Source organism: Chelonia mydas, chromosome 13, assembly GCF_015237465.2.
Source record: "Chelonia mydas isolate rCheMyd1 chromosome 13, rCheMyd1.pri.v2, whole genome shotgun sequence".
NCBI classification, from domain to species: domain Eukaryota; kingdom Metazoa; phylum Chordata; order Testudines; family Cheloniidae; genus Chelonia; species Chelonia mydas.
In genome coordinates, this window is record NC_051253.2 from 34,837,208 (window position 1) to 34,854,989 (window position 17,782).

Below are 17,782 nucleotides of genomic sequence, written 5' to 3' on the forward strand. Positions count from 1 at the left end.
GCATGGGGATAGGCATCAGGAACCAGGTGGGGATTCTCAAGGCCTGTTGAATGGGATTTTCTCCTTACATGGGGAAGAGTATAACATCACAATCTTGCAATACAGTGTCTGAACCCTTTACTACACTGTCTGAATGGAAATCTTATTCACCCTCTGCCATCTATGTGGGTTTGGCTCTGTGATTCCCTTTTTGCCATTCCAAGCTGTCTTGAAGCAGTTCCTCAGAAACTCCATCCATCTAGTACAGGGACTTTACAGCCCTTCTCTTCCCTTCCACTTCTAACTTTAACACCCTGTTTCCTATATATTCTTCTGATCTTCTTTCCTCATTCCCAAAACAACTTGGCCTGGATCCCCTCAGTTTTTCTATAGCTGGTGCCACCTTCACCCTTCCCTTACTTCCTTCATTCCGAACATGGTCCCTCCTTGTAACTCCAAGCATCCATCTTCACATGATCATTTCTACGGCATTCAAGATTTTCTCCTATCTCTTCCTCAGGGCCTAGGTTTTGGAGCCCTGTGAAAATGTAGGCCCAATTGCCACCTGATAGAGCTCCCTTTTTAATGTGATAGGCTTACTGAACTCCAATGCTCATATAAATATGCTGATAGTGTCCATCCCTGCAAATGGTTGGGTCCAGTGAATAGGTCGAACACATGAATAATCCCAGTGCAATTAATTGTGAGTCCAGGCACCCGCATGACAGTGAATCTGTCTGCAGGATCGGGACCATACACAGTGTTCACTGGGCTCAAGTCTGCAGGTAGTCTAAAAGTGGAAGTGGCCTGTTAGCTGCCGTTGGAGTTCTGCATATAGACCAGCTATATGTCCATTTAGTCTAACCATTCCAGTGCATGCAGTAGCATGGCTGTAGAGAAGAAGAGAAGCACAAAAACATAATAGAGCAATGAAAAAGTGCTTTAAGCCGAGACCTCTTCTCGTTGTCCTAGGATCTGCATAAGATGAGGGTGGTGGTTTTGTGCATTGCTGTTGGAAGGGTGTTCTACCCTTGTGCAGATGTCATGGAGAAGACACATAATTAGATTGCGGAACTCATTGCCACAGGGAGACACTGAGACCAAAAATGTAGCAAGAGACAGATAAGGATTGGATAAGAAGTGTATCCAGGGTTATAGTTAATTATGATAACATTTTTGGAAGGGATATTAAACATCGTTCAGGGCTTAAGCCAATCTCTAATTATTGGAGACTACTGTGGGGCAGCTTATCCCACATCTCTCTGCTGTGAACCTTCCTCTGAACATCCAGGTCTGATCACTGTCAGAGACTGGATGCTGGACTTGATATGGCACTCAGGTTGGATTGAGTGTGGCATATCTGATGTTCCCTTGACACAGACAAGGGCAGTACAAGAACTGAGCAGTTTTCTTCAGCAGCATCGTGACCCCAAAGATTTCAAAGTACTTTGTAAAAAGAACGAGGAGTACTTGTGGCACCTTAGAGACTAAAATATTTATTTGAGTATACGCTTTCGTGGGCCAGTTCATCAGATGCTCAAATAAATTTGTTAGTCTCTAAGGTGCCACAAGTACTTCTCGTTCTTTTTAGTGATACAGACTAACACGGCTACCACTCTGAAAGTACTTTGTGTGAATCATGCCGTATTCATTTAGATGGCATACCGCGGAGCCCTGTTTATCCAATCTAATTGGGACCAGGGCCAGCTCGGATAATCAAAAAGTCAGATAAACCGAAAACGGGGAAGTGTGAGGCTGCAGTGCCATCTAGTGGCTGCAGCTGGATGTGTGGGGCTTTAGCACCATCTAGCGGCCACAGGAGAGATTGCCCACTTCTGGCCCTGGCGTCCTGGTTGTTCAGTTAATGCAGAGGGCCAGATAACGGAGGAGCCGATAAACGGGGTTCTACTTTGCATGGGCCCAAAGAGTCAACATAACCCAGTCACCAGCTGATATAAAACGGTGTCAAACAAGGCTCAGAGTTTGGTATGCAGAGACCGCTGCCTGCCCAGTCCCAAGGCAAACATGCCATTAAAACTACTTCATTAACCTTCCATTAAAGATACAGAAAAGAAGGCTGAAGAGTGGAAGTGTTTGAAATGTGAAGTATTAAATCAAGCTTTCAGTTGAACAACACCCCTTGCTCCCTGGCCCTGTAGGTGGAGAGAGTTTTTAGAAAGAAAAGCCCCCTATGTCTCTTGGATGCTATCAAAGATGGTGATAACTGTCCTTTGCGGGGAAAGAGAAGATGTTTGTGGAGATGGGCTGGAGTTGTGGTTGCTCTTGTTAAAGTCGGATCTTATTCCTAGAAGACAGATCAAGACACAAGCACAAAAAGGGGAGAAGAAAGAACAGCAAAGAGCGAAAATGCAGTTTCTGCCTCTCTCTTTCAAGCCAACTGGATCTGGGTGGAACTGTCACAGAGACACTCCGGTGCTGAGATCTCTTGTCTGATGCCCACTCTAGGGCCATCAGACCCTGCTGTCTAGCTTCCCTAGACCTGGATACTGCTTTTTGAGCCCTATAGTCACTCATCCGCCCTTCCTCAGAGCTTTGCCTTTTCTCTGGATCTCTACTTTAATTCCTGTGGAGTCAGCAAGGAACTTAGTGATGCTGAGCAGCGTTCCTCCCAGCCAGTCTCCCGTGGAACCTTGTGTGGAGATGCCCCCCGCCCATTCCCCCCACACAGTAGGACCCAGCTCTTAACTAGGGCCCTATCTCGGTGCAAAGGGCTCACGCTCAGGGTGTCCCTAAACTTCTGACTGGCAGAAGCTGGGACTGGCTGATCACTCAATAAATTGCCCTGTTCGCTTCTTTCCCATTACAGCACCTGGTCTAGAAGAACATAAGAACAGCCAGACTGGGTCAGACCAAAGGTCCATCTAGCCCAGTATCCTGTCTTCCGACAGTGGCCAAATCCAGGTGCCTCAGAGGGAATGAACAGAACAGGTAATCATCAAGTTATCCATCCCCTGTTGCCCATTCCCAGCTTCTGGCAAAGAAGAGACCCTGCGCTAGATGGACCATTGGTCTGATCCAGTATGGCCATTGGTATGACACTCCGTCCAAAGGGTGAAGTTCATCCCAATTTGTCATGCTGGTCTTCCCCTCCCTTTACAGGCCCCGGTCCATGATTATCTGGAGGGGGGCTGCAGAAGGAGACACTGAATGCTGGTGGCCCCGGCTGGAGTCTGGATGGCTCTCAGCAACGGTCAGTCAGCACGGTGTCCTGGCAGGGCAGCTGGCCGGAAAGTAGCACAAAAGACGGTGCAGTCTGGAATAGGCTGCCATCTGTGCCAACCCTTCATCACAGGCACTGCACATATGCCCTAGAGTCGCCAGCCCTCCAGGTTCACCCTGGAGATGCCAGGTATGAAAGATTCATCTTTAATGAACACTCATATCATGGGCTAAAACCTCCCGGAATCTGCCCCACCCAACCTGGCAGCCCTTATAGGCCCCAATCCGCACCTGTGCTTAGGCTCCTGCACCCCAGACTTGGGCTACAGGAGCAGGTCCCATCTAAACTCTGGCTGGAGGAGCAGGTGGTGTGTCATAACCATAAGGGTAGCCTAAAATGCCTCCTTACCTGTAAGGGGTTAAGAAGCTCAAGTAACCTGGTTGGTGCCTGACCAAACGAACCAATAGGGACAAAAGATACTTTCAAATCTGGGGTTGGGAGAGGCTTTGTTTTGGGTTCTTTGTTTCTGTGGCCGTTCGCTCTTGGGACATCAATCCATGTTCTCCAAATCTTTCTAAACAAGTGTCTCTTATTTCAAACTTGTAAGTAACAGCCAGGCAAGGTGAATTAGTTTATCATTGTTTTCTCAACTTGTGAATTTTCCCTTTGCTAGAGGGAGGTTTATCCCTGTTTTGTTGTAACTTTGAAATGAAGGCTAGAGGGAGTTCCTCTGTGCTCTTTGAATTTACTGCTACTCTGTAAGGTTAACTACTAGCCTAAGTTTACAGAGGTGATTCTTTTACCTTTTTCTCTTTAAATAAAATCCTTCTTTTTAAGAACCTGACTGATTTTTCCATTGTTCTAAGACCCAGGGGTTTGGGTCTGTAGTGCCTTCGTAACCTATTGGTGAGGATATATGCTGAAGCCTTCCCCAGGAAAGGGGGTGTAGGCTTGGGGGAATATTTTGGGGGAATAGGACTCCAAGTGGTCCTTTCCCTGATTGTCTGTTAAATCACTTGGTGGCAGCGATCCCAAGGCAAGAAAGGAATCTGTGCCTTGGGAAAGTTTTAACCTAATCTGGTAAGAATAAGCTTAGGGGATCTTTCATGCGGGTCCCCATATCTGTACCCCAGAGTTCAGTGGGGAAGGAAACCTGACATGGTGTCACTTAACTCAGTGGTCAGGGCTCTCTAAGTCTCTTCTGCTGAAGCTGTTCCAGTGGGGATGAATAATGACTCACTGGAGCAGGAGAATTAGACCTGGGGTCTCCCCTAGCCCATGTGAGGGCCAGGCTCACCAGGATACAGAGTCACGCTCACTCCAGGCCCAAGACCCTTTCATTATTTATCCACACCGGAGCAACTTGGACAGGAGAGACTGAAGGGACCCATGCATCAGGGCAGGCACATAAAAGGGTCACCGGGCTGGGTGGATCATTGATCTGGTGTCGTATGTAGAAAGGATCTGGGGCTAGAGCAGTGGTCCCCAAAAATTTTCATTCATGTCCCCCCTTATCTAGTCCTCAATCCCCCAGGAGCCAGGGTGGGAGGGCAGGGGGTGGCTGGGAAAAGGTCAGAGAGGGAGAGTCGCGCTTGGGGCAGGACAGAGGAGCTGCCAGTACCTCTTTTGCCGGAGTCATCCCAGAATGCTCCTCCAGGCTTCCTGCCCCTGAGTGGCAAAGGCTGTTTACTGCAGGTAACCACACTTTTAGTGTCCGATCAGCAATGCTGACTGGACATGGGCAGGTCCCCTTTCCGACTGGACTTTCCAGTCGAAAACCAGACACATGGCAACCCTTAGCCAGGGCCAGGGGCTGGGAGGGGAGCAGCAGCTGGGGCTGGGGACGGGGATGGAGTGGAGCTGGGTGCAGAGCAGGGCTCTGTAGCGCTCGCTCCCCGCCCCACAGCAGGCTGGCCCAGGCTTGCTGTGCCCCCCCCCCAAATGTTCCTCCACACCCCCATAGGGGGGCACACCCCACAGTTTGGAGATCACTGGACTAGAGGGACAATATAAGTCCCCTCACCTGCATGTCCAGTAGGGAAAATGTTTAAAAAGAAGAAGACGAAGGGGGGATGGGGACCAAAATAATCCAAAAAAAATTTTTTTTTTTTAGATATTTGACAACAGAATCAAGACATGAATTGAGATTGGAAAACAATGAAAATGTTCATTGCAGTGTGCTTTTTCCTATCCAGAAAACTCCTTCAGAGCCCCCTGCTTTTTGTGAAATATTTTGATTTACATGAAATTATAACCATCTTCTCCTACCAGCATGCCTCCTTCCTCATGGGTGCAGCTGGATCAACAAGATGCTGTGCCCTTCCCTGAGCCAGGCCCACAGGATTGAAACGGCCAGGAGATTGTAACAGGAAATTATACAGCCTCCCAGAAACAAGCTGGACATTCCCTCAGCTGTTGGCAAATGGAGAATCCCCACTAGTGGGCAGCTGTACTGGGCTGATGACACACAACTGAGTGGTGGGGGGCAGCAGGATGTGTCTCAGCTCATCTTTCTTTCCCATCCCCTGGCCCAGTCAGTCCTCTCTGCTGGAGCTGTGAATGCCAGGAATGCTCTGGAGAATCTCCATTAGCTGTCAGCAGTATAGGGCCAGGGACATGCAGCTGAGCGGCTCCGAATCTAACCAATGCGCGAGCACACATGTGCACATGTTCCATGCCCGATGCTGCCCGGCCCCACAGCTGTTCTTTGGCTGCCAGGCAAGCAGTGCCCAGGTCCTGTGGCCTGTCCCAGGGCAGCACAGTTCTCAGTTCAGGGGCAGCCTGGTGCCCCGGAAGGTGATAAGGTACTCAGGGTAGGTGAGGTCGTCAAAGAAGGTGACAAAAATGCTGGGATGGGAGACCATGTTTACCACGCTGTCGTAACGGCCACCCCCGTCCGGCTTCTCCGGGGGCAGCACCATGTCCTCCTTGCCCTGGGTGAACTGCCCTGTCAGCACCCGCACCTGGAACATAAAGCAGTGCCCATGGGCGTCGGGCTTAGCGTAGTCCGCCAACCGTGCAGCCTCCGCCGCGAAGTACAGGCCCTGGCCATAGATGCCCACTGTGAGAAATGAGAGACCAGAACAGACACACCCAGACACTGAGAGATGGGACACAGTGCCGTTGTCCTTCGAGGGAGTGCCAGCCCTGACCCGCCGCAGGCTGAGACTGGCTGGCTTAAGGGGGCAGGGAATGGGTCATAGAGGGTCTTTCATGCAGGTCCCCATATCTGTACCCCAGAATTCAGAGTGGGGAAGGAACCTTGACAGACCCTAAGCTTATTTCTACCAGCTTAGGTTAAAAACTTTCCCAAGGCACAAACTTTGCCTTGTCCTTGAACCATATGCTGCCACCACCAAGCGCTTTAACAAAGAACCAGGGAAAAGGACCACTTGGAGTTCCTCTTCCCCCAGCAATCCCCCCAAGCCCTTACACCCCCTTTCCTGGGGAGGCTTGAGAATAAACAAGTTGAGCACAGACCAGCTTGGGTTTCTTAGGACCCTCAAAACCCAATCAGATTCTTAAAAAACCAGAACTTTACTAGAAGAACAAAACAAAGATAAAAGAAACACTCTGTATGATTAGAATGGAAGATAATCTCACAGGCAGTCAGATTCAAAACATAGAGAATCCCTCTAACCTTAAGTTACAAAAAGATACAAAAACAGGAATACACATTCCCTCCAGCACAGCGAATTTACAAGCCAAAACAAAGAAAACCTAATGCATTTCTAGCTAGATTACTAACTTTACAGGAGTTGAAGGGCTTGTATCCTTGATCTGTTCCCGGCAAAAGTCTCACACAGACAGACAAAAGCCTTTCCCCCGCCCCCTCCAGATTTGAAAGTATCTTGTCCCCTCATTGGTCATTTTGGGTCAGGTGCCAGCGAGGTTACCTGAGCTTCTTAACCCTTTACAGATGAAAGGATTTTGCCTCTGGCCAGGAGGGATTTTATAGCACTGTATACGGAAAGGTGGTTACCCTTTATATTTATGACAGGGCCCTTCTCCTAGGGTGGGCAACGGCCCAGAACCGGCCCCAGGGCAGGGGACTGGCTGGTGCTGGGGGGTGAGGAATGGGACACAGAGCCTTTCCCCTCAAGTGGGGCGGAAACATGGGGCCTTTCCCCTCTAGGGGGCACCGGCTCCCATCCAGCCCCAGGGTGGGGATTGGCTGGCTAAGGGGGGCAGGGAATGGGACACGGGGCTTGTCCCCTCTAGGGGGCCCAAGTTCCCATCTGGGCCCAGGGCAGGTCTGGGTGGCCCGGGGGGCAGGGACAGCATACAGTCCTGGTGCCCCCAGCCCGGAGGTCCCCCGGGGGCCCAGACCCACCTTTGCGGCAGGTGATCCTGAGGCCGATCTCCTGGATGGAGTGCCTGTTCTCAGGCTGCGTGCCGTGGTAGAGGAGACGCTCGTTGAGCTCGCCCGGCAGGTTCTTCTCCTCCATCCAATGGCGCTGCCAGCAATAGGAGACCCACAGGACCCGGTTCTGCACCCTCTGGATCTGCGGGAGGCAGGGCAGGGACCGTGGGCATGGCCAGGAGCTGCCAAGGGCACCGCCATGTGGGATGTGGGGGGCACCCAGCCTTTCGAGGTCTTCCCATCCTGCCCTGGCCTGAGCTTCAGTCCCAGGTCCCCAATCTCCTGCAGCTCCATTAGAGGACACCCCCCAATGGCCGTGGCCATCTGGCCTTTCTGCCCCCACAGACAGCCCTCCAAAGACCTCTGTCCCATCTCCCCCAACCAGGCAGGGCCAGGGCAGCCCCCATCACTGAACTCCCCCGCCCTAGCTGGGGCTAGGAGAGATTCCTCTCTCCCCCTGACTGGGCTCTGGGACCCACAGGGGGTGTCTCTCAGCCCCAGCCCCCCAGCCCCTCACACTCACGTGGAGGATGCAGTAGCCCGGGGCCATCCGCTTAAACCCCTCAGCCATCTCCCGGTACTCCTCCGAGCCCTCCGCTAGCTCCACCAGCCTCACCAGGCTCTCGCCCATGGGCTCCCAGTGCGAGGCAAGGCATCTGTCTGCAATGAGAGATGGGGTCTGTCAGTGGGGAGCCGCCCCAGGCCCAGTCCCTGCTCTGGGGCTGGATGGGAGCTGGCACCCCCTGGAGGGGAAAGGAGCCATGGCCTATTCCCTGCCCCCAAGGCAGCCAGTCCCACACCGGTGCCTCTCCAGCAGTGTCCAGCAGTGGGGCAGTGGGGGAGGTGTCTTTGGAAGGGGGATGGTTCCTCACCCAACAGGCAGATCTCCCGGCGGAGGTGGATGGGGGCCCCAGTGCCCGGCGCAACGCCCATTGCCTTGAGCAGGTTGATCTCCACCCGCTGCCCGTCCCACCCACCGCTGCCCGTCCCACTCGATCTCTGCCCGTCCCACTCGATCTCTGCATACGCCGTCTCCAGCTGTTGGTTGGTGGCCACATTGAAGGGACGCCAGCCGGCCGGGGCCAGGTGCTGCCACTTCACCAGCCCGTACAGCACCTCAGCCTCCACCCGCTGGCGCTGGGCAGCCTGGATCCTGGCGTGGACAGCGGCCACGGCCATGGCCACATCCTCCCAGGCGCCCCGCACCCGCAGCACATTGCCCGGCAGGCGCTGGAGGCTGACGGGTAAGTAGTACCGTGAGGCCTGGCTGAGCTCCTGGAGGGCCTGGGTGCCAACGGCCACCAGCTCCATGTTGCAGATGCTTTCGTCGTGGAACTGGGCCATGAAGCCAGCCACGGCTGCCTTCACCGGGCCCACATCAGGCTCTCGGCCCACCACGCGGAGCTCCAGCCCCTCGGGGGCCCCTGGGAACGCAGAGAGGGGTCCTGAATAAGTGGGTCAGCACCAGTGGGGCTCGGTTAGCAGGGGCAGCGGGTCAGGAGTGAGGGGTACTGGCAGAGCTGGAGGGGGCCCAGGGCTAGGTTAGCAGGGGGCTATGGACTGGGAGTGCAGCCCAGCGCTCCAGGTCCCTGTGTTGCTCTTACCTGCCTGCACCTTCTGGGGCTTCCTTGGGGCATTGGGAGCCTGCAGAGCTCTGCCCTGCGGAGAAGGACAGAGCCAGGTGAAGCAGGCACAGTGGGCACTGGCTCCTCCATGCAGCCCATGGCCGTGCTGCTCCCTCAAACCCCTGCCCCAAGCCTCAGGTGCCCTGCCTTGCCATGGGAACACCTGGCCGGGCGGGATGGCCACTCGCCAGGTTCACAGACCCAGAAACTGAGGCACAAAGAAGGGGAGGGAGGCAGGAAGTCAGGGGCAAAGCAGAGAATAGAACCCACACACCGCCCCAGCTCCCACTCTAAACACTAGACCCCACTCCCCTCCCAGAGCCAGCAGAGAACCTAGGAGTCCTAGCTCCCAGCCCCCCTGCTCCATGCACTAGACCCCACTGCCCTCTCAGACCTGAAATGGGCCCCAGGCATCCAGTCCTCTCAGCCCAGACAGCCCCCTTCCCAGTTCTTGTAGCACCAGCTCCCATGTCTCTGACGCTGACAAACCCAGCGACCCTGGGCGGCCTGCCCGCCCTCAGGCTGCCCCCTACAGCTGTCACCTGCCCACAGGTGCTGGATGGGCCATTTGTAGGGGGGTCTCCTCGCAGGCTCACCACGCAGCAGAGCTGCTGGGCCAGGTCCTGCAGGAGGGTCGCCCCCTCCCCACAGAGGTACTCGCCCAAGGCCTGGCCCTGATGGGCAGTGTGCCCAGCACCAGGGACTCCAGGTCAGCCTTGATGGCCCTGCTGGCCAACTGCAGGTGGTGCAGGAGGCCCCGCAGCCCCAGGGACAGCACCCAAGGGTTGGGGTGCAGCTGGACGGCGACCTGGAGGTGCTCCCAGTCCATAAGGCGCAGCAGCTGCACCCCGGCTTCTGCCAGCTCCGGCCGGGGGACGTCCAGTTGCTCCTCGGCCAGTGAGTTACTCTGCAAATACTCCCGGACAGCTGCCTCCGCCTGGGCCACATAGGGCTGGAAGCCCACCACCACCAGCTGCTCCTGGCTCGCGGCACAGTGCAGGGACACGTCCTGCCAGGCGCCCAGCCCGGCCAGCAGCTCGGCCCACTCCTGACCCTGCGTGACCCAGTGCACGCCCTCCTCAATCAGCACCGTCCGGCAGCCCACCAGGCCCTGCAGCAGCTCCGCTGCATGCTGCAGCTTCTCCTGCTCCAGCCCAGCCACTGAGATGCCCTCAGAGGGCGCCGGCCCAGCGGGGAGGTCCCAGGCCAGCTCAGTCCCTGAGTCACTGGCAGGGAGCTCTAGATGGTGGCAATGCCCCAGTCCAGGAAGAAACTGGGGGTGAAGACATCCTCCCGGTGCTCCTGGATGAAGCGCGCCTGGAGAGGCGAGACGGGCACCGACAGGACCTGGAACGCCCTGAGCAGCTGCTGGCACCGGCTCTCTGCCTCGGCCACCTGCCGGCGGGGTCCCTGGAAGGTGATGATAGCTGGGGTGCCCTGTCGAAGCTCCATTCTGACATGGGGGTCAGGAAGCTCCTTCTCCACCATGTCCTTGATGATGACCCACCTGGGCAGTGGCTCGGCCAGGTACTCCTGGCTCACCAGCTGCCTCTGGAAGGCCCTAACAGTCAGGCGCTGGAGGAACGGTGCCATCTCCCCAACCAAGCCGACAAAGTCCTCCCCGTCATAGACCCGGATGGACCCGAACGCCTTTACCAGGGACGGCTCGGCGGCCAGGGCCTCCAGCAGGTCCTCCCAGCCCTCGCAATGCACCACGTAATGCTGGTGCACCGAGCAAAACACCGCTTCCCAGCCATGCAGCTCCGCAGGGCTGGCCACTGCTGGGAAGGTCAGGATTCCCCAATGGGGACAGGCCCGGAATCCATAGCCAGCCTCCTCCAGGCGTCCCTTGAACTCCCGCCGCACAGCTGCGCTCTCGTCCACATAGCGGAGGAAGAGGGGGTACTCTGGCCAGCAGAATGGCAAGGCCTCTACGGGGAGAAAGAAGAATGGCTGGGACCCATCAGGGAGCCGGGAGGGGCCTGGACCTGGGAGGTCAGGCATCCGACTGCCATGGATTGTACAATGGGAGGAGGAGTCAAGCTACATGGGGGGGGTTAGATACCCTTGAGTCCTTCTGAGATACCTCAAATGGCGCTGGGGGGCTCAGCTCTCCCCCCAGCTTGCAGGGCTGGCTCCAGGGCGGCGCTAGGGGTGCTGTGCTACAGGGAGTGGGGTGGGGGCTCAGCAGGGGGCACTCTCCCCCAGCAGTCAGTGCTGGTCCCATTGTTTCGCTAGGGGGCGCTGTGTTGCCGGGAGCAGGGTGGAACTCAGCACTTTCCCCTGGCAGGCAGGGCTGGCCCCATGGCAACACTAGGGGGCGCTGTGCTGCAGGGAGCAGGACTTCAGCAGGGGGCGCTCTCCCCCCAGCAGTCAGGGCTGTGGTGGCGATGCAGCATTTCAATATGGCTGGCCCTGGTGTTTTGGGGAACTGGGGACATGCCTCCCTTTGGCAACCCCAGCAAGAGGCTGGCAGCTGCTGCCTTTGACGACTCCCAGCTGCCTGAGTCATGCTGCTGGTGCATGGCACCCACCCACCTGCCTTCTACTTAAGGTGGTGGGAGGCCAAGAGGGCTGCGAGTGTGGGGGTCCACAGCAGCAGGGGTTGCTGCTGGGCCTGACAGGGGCGAGGCACAAGGAGCCATTGGATTGGAGCTCCAGGACCAGCCCAAGAGGGCGGGCTCTGACCTCCGGCCCAGAGAATGCTTCCGGGCCGTGGGGAAACTGAGGCAGGGCTGTGCATATTACTGTGGGTATGGCTGTAAGTCGTACTGGAGTTGGGGGCCCATCAACTATCACAGGCCCCTGACCGTAACCCTCAGTGCCCCATGGCTGGAGAGACTTGGGGGTTGGCGCTGCTCCTGGGGGCCCCATTTCTGAGAAGCACCAGGGAGCGGGGCCTGCGCCGGAGAAGCCAAGCGAAGAGACAGCCTGGGGTGCAAGCCTCAAACCTAGCCACCGCGGCAGCTCCACCAGGGGGCGCTCTGCCACAGGCCCTGGAACACAGGAAACGGCAAGGGGTTACCGTTATCACGCTCAGCTTACCAGCCCGGGTGCTGGGATCTTCAGCCACCTGCCAAGGAACGCAAGAAAGGGGTCAGTTTATTTATGAGCCATGCCCCTCCCACAGCCGGGGATAGAACCCGGGAGTCCTGACTCCCAGCCTGCCCCCCCCAGAGCTCTAACCCTTAGATCCCACTCTCCCCCTCCAAAGCCAGGGATGGAACCCAGGAGTCATGCCCTGCACTTCCCGCCCCCACGCCCGCCTGGTGACCTGCCCCGTTTACCAGGCGAGGAGCCAGCAGCCCCAGCGGGCGGACAATTTGCACCAGTTTCATCCAGGTGTTGGGCTGGTGCTCCAGGTAGCAGCTGATTTCCTCCAGCATGGCCGGCAGGGTCTGACCAGCCCCCAGCAGCGGGAAGGACATGGACTCCAGGAACGTGCCGTACACGGAACAGAGGCAGCATCGCACCATCTGGCGCATGACCTGCGGGGACCGAGAACAACGGGGGGATATATTATGGGAATATGTAAGAAGATTCTCCTACCTATCTATCTATCTATCTATCTATCTATCTATCTATCTATCTATCTATCAGAGAGGTAAGCTGATATTCCTTCACCAAGGCCTCCAGTTCTGGAAGTGGGAACTCGAGGAGAGAGGAGACAGACGGGCGATGTCTGTCCGTTATGGGCACCTAGCCGGCGACAGAGGCTGAGAAACACAAGGTATTTAGGATTCTCAGCTATCTTAGTTTCGAGGATGACCTAATACCGTTTTTCCCCGGCTTGGTTAACCCGTAAGAACTCCCGGGCTTTTCTCCCCTGGAAGTCTCTATGGATGCCAGGGAAACCAGGAGCCCACTGGCAAGTTCTTTTGGTTTTCAAGACATATTTTTGCTTTTCGGAAACTGCCCATGGCAACGACTTCAGTAAAAAGTTTCATTTTTGGCAGGGAAAAATTAGTTTTCAGAAACTGCTTCCGGCAAACCAGCTGCTTTTCAGTGACATCTCTGGGGGCTTAGCACAAACGTTCAGTTTACAAAACTTGCTGATGCTAAAACAAAATGGTAAAACAATGGCTATTAGCCAGGATGGGCAGGGACAGGGTCCCTAGCCTCTGTTTGCCAGAAGCTGGGAATGGGCCACAGGGGATGGATCACTTGATGATGACCTGTTCTGTTCATTCCCTCTGGGGCACCTGGCATTGGCCACTGTTGGAAGACAGGATACTGGGCTGGATGGACCTTTGATCTGACCCAGTATGGCCGTTCTTATGTTCTTGTGTTCAGGTTTTGGTCAAAATTTTCAGTTTGGGGGAAAAATCCATTTTGGGGGAAGAAAGACTTTCCGATTTTCCTAGGACTCAGAGAAAAGATTCTGAATTTCCCTAACAAACCAGATACGGTGGACGGAAAATGTTTGCCACAACTTTACAGTTTATGGGCTTTTCTATGAAAACTGAAATACATCAATTTCTCCAGGACGCTGTTTGGTTACTCTATGTTCCATTCTATGCATCCGATGAAGTGAGCTGTAGCCCACAAAAGCTTATGCTCTAATAAATTGGTTAGTCTCTAAGGTGCCACAAGTACTCCTGTTCTTTTTGCTCTAGTGAGTGATGTTTGTAAAGGCCCGGTGTACCAAGGGGTTTAGGAGCCTAAAGATAGAGTGGTGCCTCATCGGCTCTTTAGATGTGCTAAGGCATGTCTAGGCACCTAAACTCCTTGGTACGTCCTGTCCCAGGCATCTAGTGGGGCTGCGTAGCAGAGGAAGAGGGGAGATCTAGGGGCTGCAGCAGGGATCAGTGGGGTATGGGGTGCCCCCCCCCTTTTACCTCAGGTGCCCCCTGCTGCTGCAGTGCCTCGCCATCCAGCTGCACAAGGTACAGCACTTTGCAGTGGAGATCCGGGAGGGCCGTGCCCAGCACTGTCAGCACCTTCCCTGGCTGGAGCTCCCTGCTGTGGCCTGCAGCTCCCAGCGCCCTCTCGGCCAGGGCCCGGACCTCCTGAGGGCACCATTCCAGCCCATCTGTCTCCAGCACCACCAGCAGCACCACCGCATCGGTCTGTCTCCAACACAGAGCCCAGGAGCATGAACAGACGCTCGGACCACCTCCTTGGGGGCTCACCACTCCCCCCTCTGGGCCTGGGGACAACAGCCCCGGGGGGCTCCAAACAAGATGAGCCCTACAGAGACTGTCTTCCTACAGAGCAGCTGGGAGAGAAGGTGCTAGGGATAGAACCCAGGAGTCCTGGCTCCCAGCCCCTGCTCTAACCAAGGTACTGACCTTCTGGCTGGCGGGGGACCCACTGACCACCTGGGTGCTGACTTTCTCCTGGGCCCGGAGGACATTCCCCAGCAGCTCCTGCCAGCTCTCGCCAGGTGGCCACCGCTTGGCACACGCCCCATGGAAAGTGGCCACCAGGGCCCCGTCGGCAGCCACCATGGAGACACTGCTCAGGGGGGCGGCGGGACGGCCTCGGGCAAAGGTGTCGATGGCCTCAGCCACAGCCTCCACCAGGCACGCGCCTTCCAAGTCCATGCAGATGGCCACAGAGGCGACCTGCGCCCGGGCCACGGCCTCCAGGGTCAGCAGCACCGCCCCGGCTGCCGGTCCCATGGCCCCTGGCAGGGAGCAGATCTCCAGGCAGGTGTGAGGAGCCCCTCGCCGGCTCAGCACCCTCTGGATCACCATACTGGCCCCGCTGTCCGGGCTGGACTCGCCACCAAGCATCTCCACAGCGCCCGCCCGGAGCCCTCCGTCTCCCTCCCCGAGGAACAGGCTGAGCCCTGGGCATGGCCGGAAGAACCAGCCCATCGAGGGCACTGCCCTGCCCATCAGGATCAGCAGCTCACTGATGGCCACCTTGGCGGCCAGCACTGCCTCCTGGGGACTGGAGAGGGCCAGGATGCCGGCATCCCCCTGGCAGTGCTCTCTGGCCATCACCTGCCAGAGGGAGGTTGCCAAGACCCCCGAAAGCTGCTCCCACAGGTCCATCTCTGGCAGTGTGATGAACAAGGTCTCTGTGCATCGGTCTCCCAGGGGAGCTCCCTGTGGGCCCCGGTGGGGGATTGGCTCCGTCCTCGCCACAGGCCCCTCAGGGCACAGCTTGGCCCCCTCCCGGGCCTTGGTGTCGCTGGTGGGGGGCTGGAGGCACCTCCCAGCTCTGCCCCCGAGGGCCACCGGTGCACCAAGCTTGCTTGAGAGTCGTCCCCAGACGGCCAAGACAGGTCCCATTGTGGCTCGGAGCGCCTGGCAGGTTGACAGCGTGGCCCGCAGCAGCGGAGAGGGGCCAGGCACAGCTCAGGGCCCACGCCTGGTCTCGGAGCTCTGCTAGAGACAGTGCCGGGTGGTGGTTAGAGCGGGCACCAGCAGCCTGGACACCTGGGTTCTATTCTGGGCTCGGGAAGAGGAGTGGGGGTCTAGTGGTTCAAGGAGGGGAGCTGCAATCCAGGACTCCTGGGTTCTATCCCTGATTCTGGGAGTGTAGTGGGTCTAGTGGTTAGAGCGGGGGGAGTTGGGAGCCAGGACTCCTGGGTTCTGTCCCCGAATGTGGGAGGGGAGTGGGGTCTAGTGGTTAGAGCGGGGGTGGGGGGGCTGGGAGCACGAGGAGAGATGTCCCCTCCACAGGGCGCTGGCCAGCCAGTGCCGCCTCTGCCCTGGGCCTGAAATGGGTGGCCAGTGCCAACCCCAGCGCTGTGCCTGGCCCCTGGCTGTGCCAGCAGCCCCTAACGGATGCTCCACTGCTCCATGGGTACCAATCCCCCTCCACCCCGGGCGCTCCCACGTACCTGCTGCACCAGCCTCTGCCCGCACGGCCCTCTCTGGGCTCGCACACCTCCCCGGCTGGGCAGAGGAGCTGCCAGGGCAGATTGAAACCTCCCTGGGTGCCCGGCTGGGGAGTGAAGGTTCCCCCACTTGGGTTTCACTTTCCATTCCTCCCCAGTGCTGGTGAGTTTCATTCTCGTGGGTGGGGCGGGGAGGCCTTGGCCCCGGCCCCGGGAGAAGCCACACATCTGAGGTGGAGCTGGAGAGGCCAGGGGCTCCGGGAAGCCAAGTGGAGGGATCATCCGCTGGGCTGGGCACATCCAGAGCAAATCTGGACAATGGGCCAAAGGGTGTAGCTGAAATCTGTCTGCAGAGCGACTCACAAATGCCAGCCAGATCTCCTTGTGCCCAGGACTGAATGCTGATCTCAGGCCTCCGGGGTCAAGCCAGAGTTACTCCCGACAGCAGTGGGACAGGGCTGGATTCTGCTCCCAGCCCCGTGGCCTCAATCCGGAGTCACGCCCTGCCTGCAATGGGGTCACTCCATTGGAGGCAATGGGGCCAGGTGCCCAGGTGGTGGATTGTGGCCAGTGCAGCATTTCATCCAATAGGGTGATGCTGGTTTGTACCAGCAGCTGGCCAGCCACGCATGCCGGGGGTGTTTGGGGGGGCATGCGCGCTGGAGCAGGGGATGGAGAAGGAAGCTGGGGAAGTCAGCTGGGCAGTTGCAGGTGGATGAATGTGCCAGAGCTGGGCCGGATTTATTGCCCACAACCTGGGGGTGGGGGGGGGGGGGAAGGGGAGGTGGGAGTCATCCTATCCCTGTGCAGTGTTATATGTGGCTGTTCCCCAGGTGCCCCATCCCAGAGCTGGCTGCATCTCAGGGGCAGGTGTCCCATCCTCTCTCCTGGGCTACATTTGCCATACCCACCGCCCTCCACACCCAGCAGGCAGGGCCCAGGGAGGGAGCTATCAGCCAGGCTCAGAGGGGGAATTTTGGGCCATTGGTGTCACTCGGATCAGGGGCAGTCCTCTGGCACTGCCCCCTCCTGGTATTATGTGTGGACCCCAGCAGCTGGACCCCAATACCCCATAGGCCATCAGCCAGTGCCAGGGATCCATGTGGTATTACTCTAATGCAGGAGAGGAGAGCCCGTAGGTGTTAGGGAGAAATCAGTCTGTGTGACTGTGGAACTCACTGCTACTCGTGTCTGGGACGGTGGAGGGGCAGGGTGCAGACCGTGTGTGGAAAGGGGCTTCGCTGAGCAGGAATCACAGCCCACCAAGCCACCCTGAGTCCCCTGCGCTGTCCCCTTGCTTGGGATTCCTGCGTGAGGGTGGTTCACCCCCTGCTGAAATGCAGCTAGCTCTGGGGTGGGGCAGCTGGGGAACAGCTGCACATAACACCACACAGAGATTCCTGAGGTTGGAAATTGAAAGAGATGGTCTGGCTGGGCTCTGCCCACTAATTCACCTCCCCCTCCTGGCCAGCGGTCACATGGGGCATTTCAATTGCTTCCCAAAAGCTCTTTGAGTCCTGTCTGAACTGCCCCCTGGGTGCAGCTTACATCTCCCCGGAATAAATATTCGCCAAGAGCCCTGGGCAGATCTCCACCCAAGGGCAGGTTTCAACTTGCAACCTCCGTGCCATGGCCCCCACCATGCCAGGAGCAATGCCCAGGTTTCCTCCTCAACTCCCAGCCCAGCAATGCTGGGAAAAGCTTGGGAATGTAAGAGAAGCTGGTTTTGGGGGGTGGGGCTGCAGTTCAGGCACCACCTGGGCAAATGGCCCCAATTGGGCTCATGCACCAGACCCAGTGCCCCCAAGATATGCGACAAGGTTCCAGGCAATGGGGATTCG

General features: G+C 57.1%; 2 protein-coding genes across 11 annotated transcripts in view; both read right to left on the bottom strand.

Moving 5' to 3' along the window:
- Positions 1–6,965, bottom strand: part of LOC102943013 (olfactory receptor 10A2) — a 20,834-nt gene extending 13,869 nt beyond the window's left edge. The window contains exon 1 of the mRNA XM_007071992.3: positions 6,909–6,965. The gene's annotated coding sequence lies outside the window, so the exon portion shown is untranslated. The remainder of the gene's footprint in view (positions 1–6,908) is intronic.
- Positions 1–16,071, bottom strand: part of LOC114022415 — an 18,369-nt gene extending 2,298 nt beyond the window's left edge. Inside the window, exons 1-8 of one of the 10 annotated variants that reach the window (XM_043526858.1) lie at positions 15,945–16,061; positions 14,440–15,486; positions 12,436–12,636; positions 12,194–12,221; positions 9,691–11,079; positions 9,128–9,182; positions 8,779–8,947; positions 8,051–8,183 (exon numbers count right to left, since the gene is read on the bottom strand). In XM_043526858.1, the coding sequence (XP_043382793.1) occupies positions 10,388–11,079; positions 12,194–12,221; positions 12,436–12,636; positions 14,440–15,390 (1,872 nt within the window). In that variant the 5' untranslated portion in view covers positions 15,391–15,486; positions 15,945–16,061 and the 3' untranslated portion in view covers positions 8,051–8,183; positions 8,779–8,947; positions 9,128–9,182; positions 9,691–10,387. Of the gene's footprint in view, positions 1–5,307; positions 6,124–7,493; positions 7,666–8,046; positions 8,184–8,395; positions 11,080–12,193; positions 12,222–12,435; positions 12,637–14,439; positions 15,487–15,944 lie in introns of those variants that run through there. The other 9 variants (XM_043526860.1, XM_043526857.1, XM_043526856.1 and 6 more) reach the window with 9 other exon arrangements.
- Positions 16,072–17,782: the final 1,711 nt, after the last annotated feature.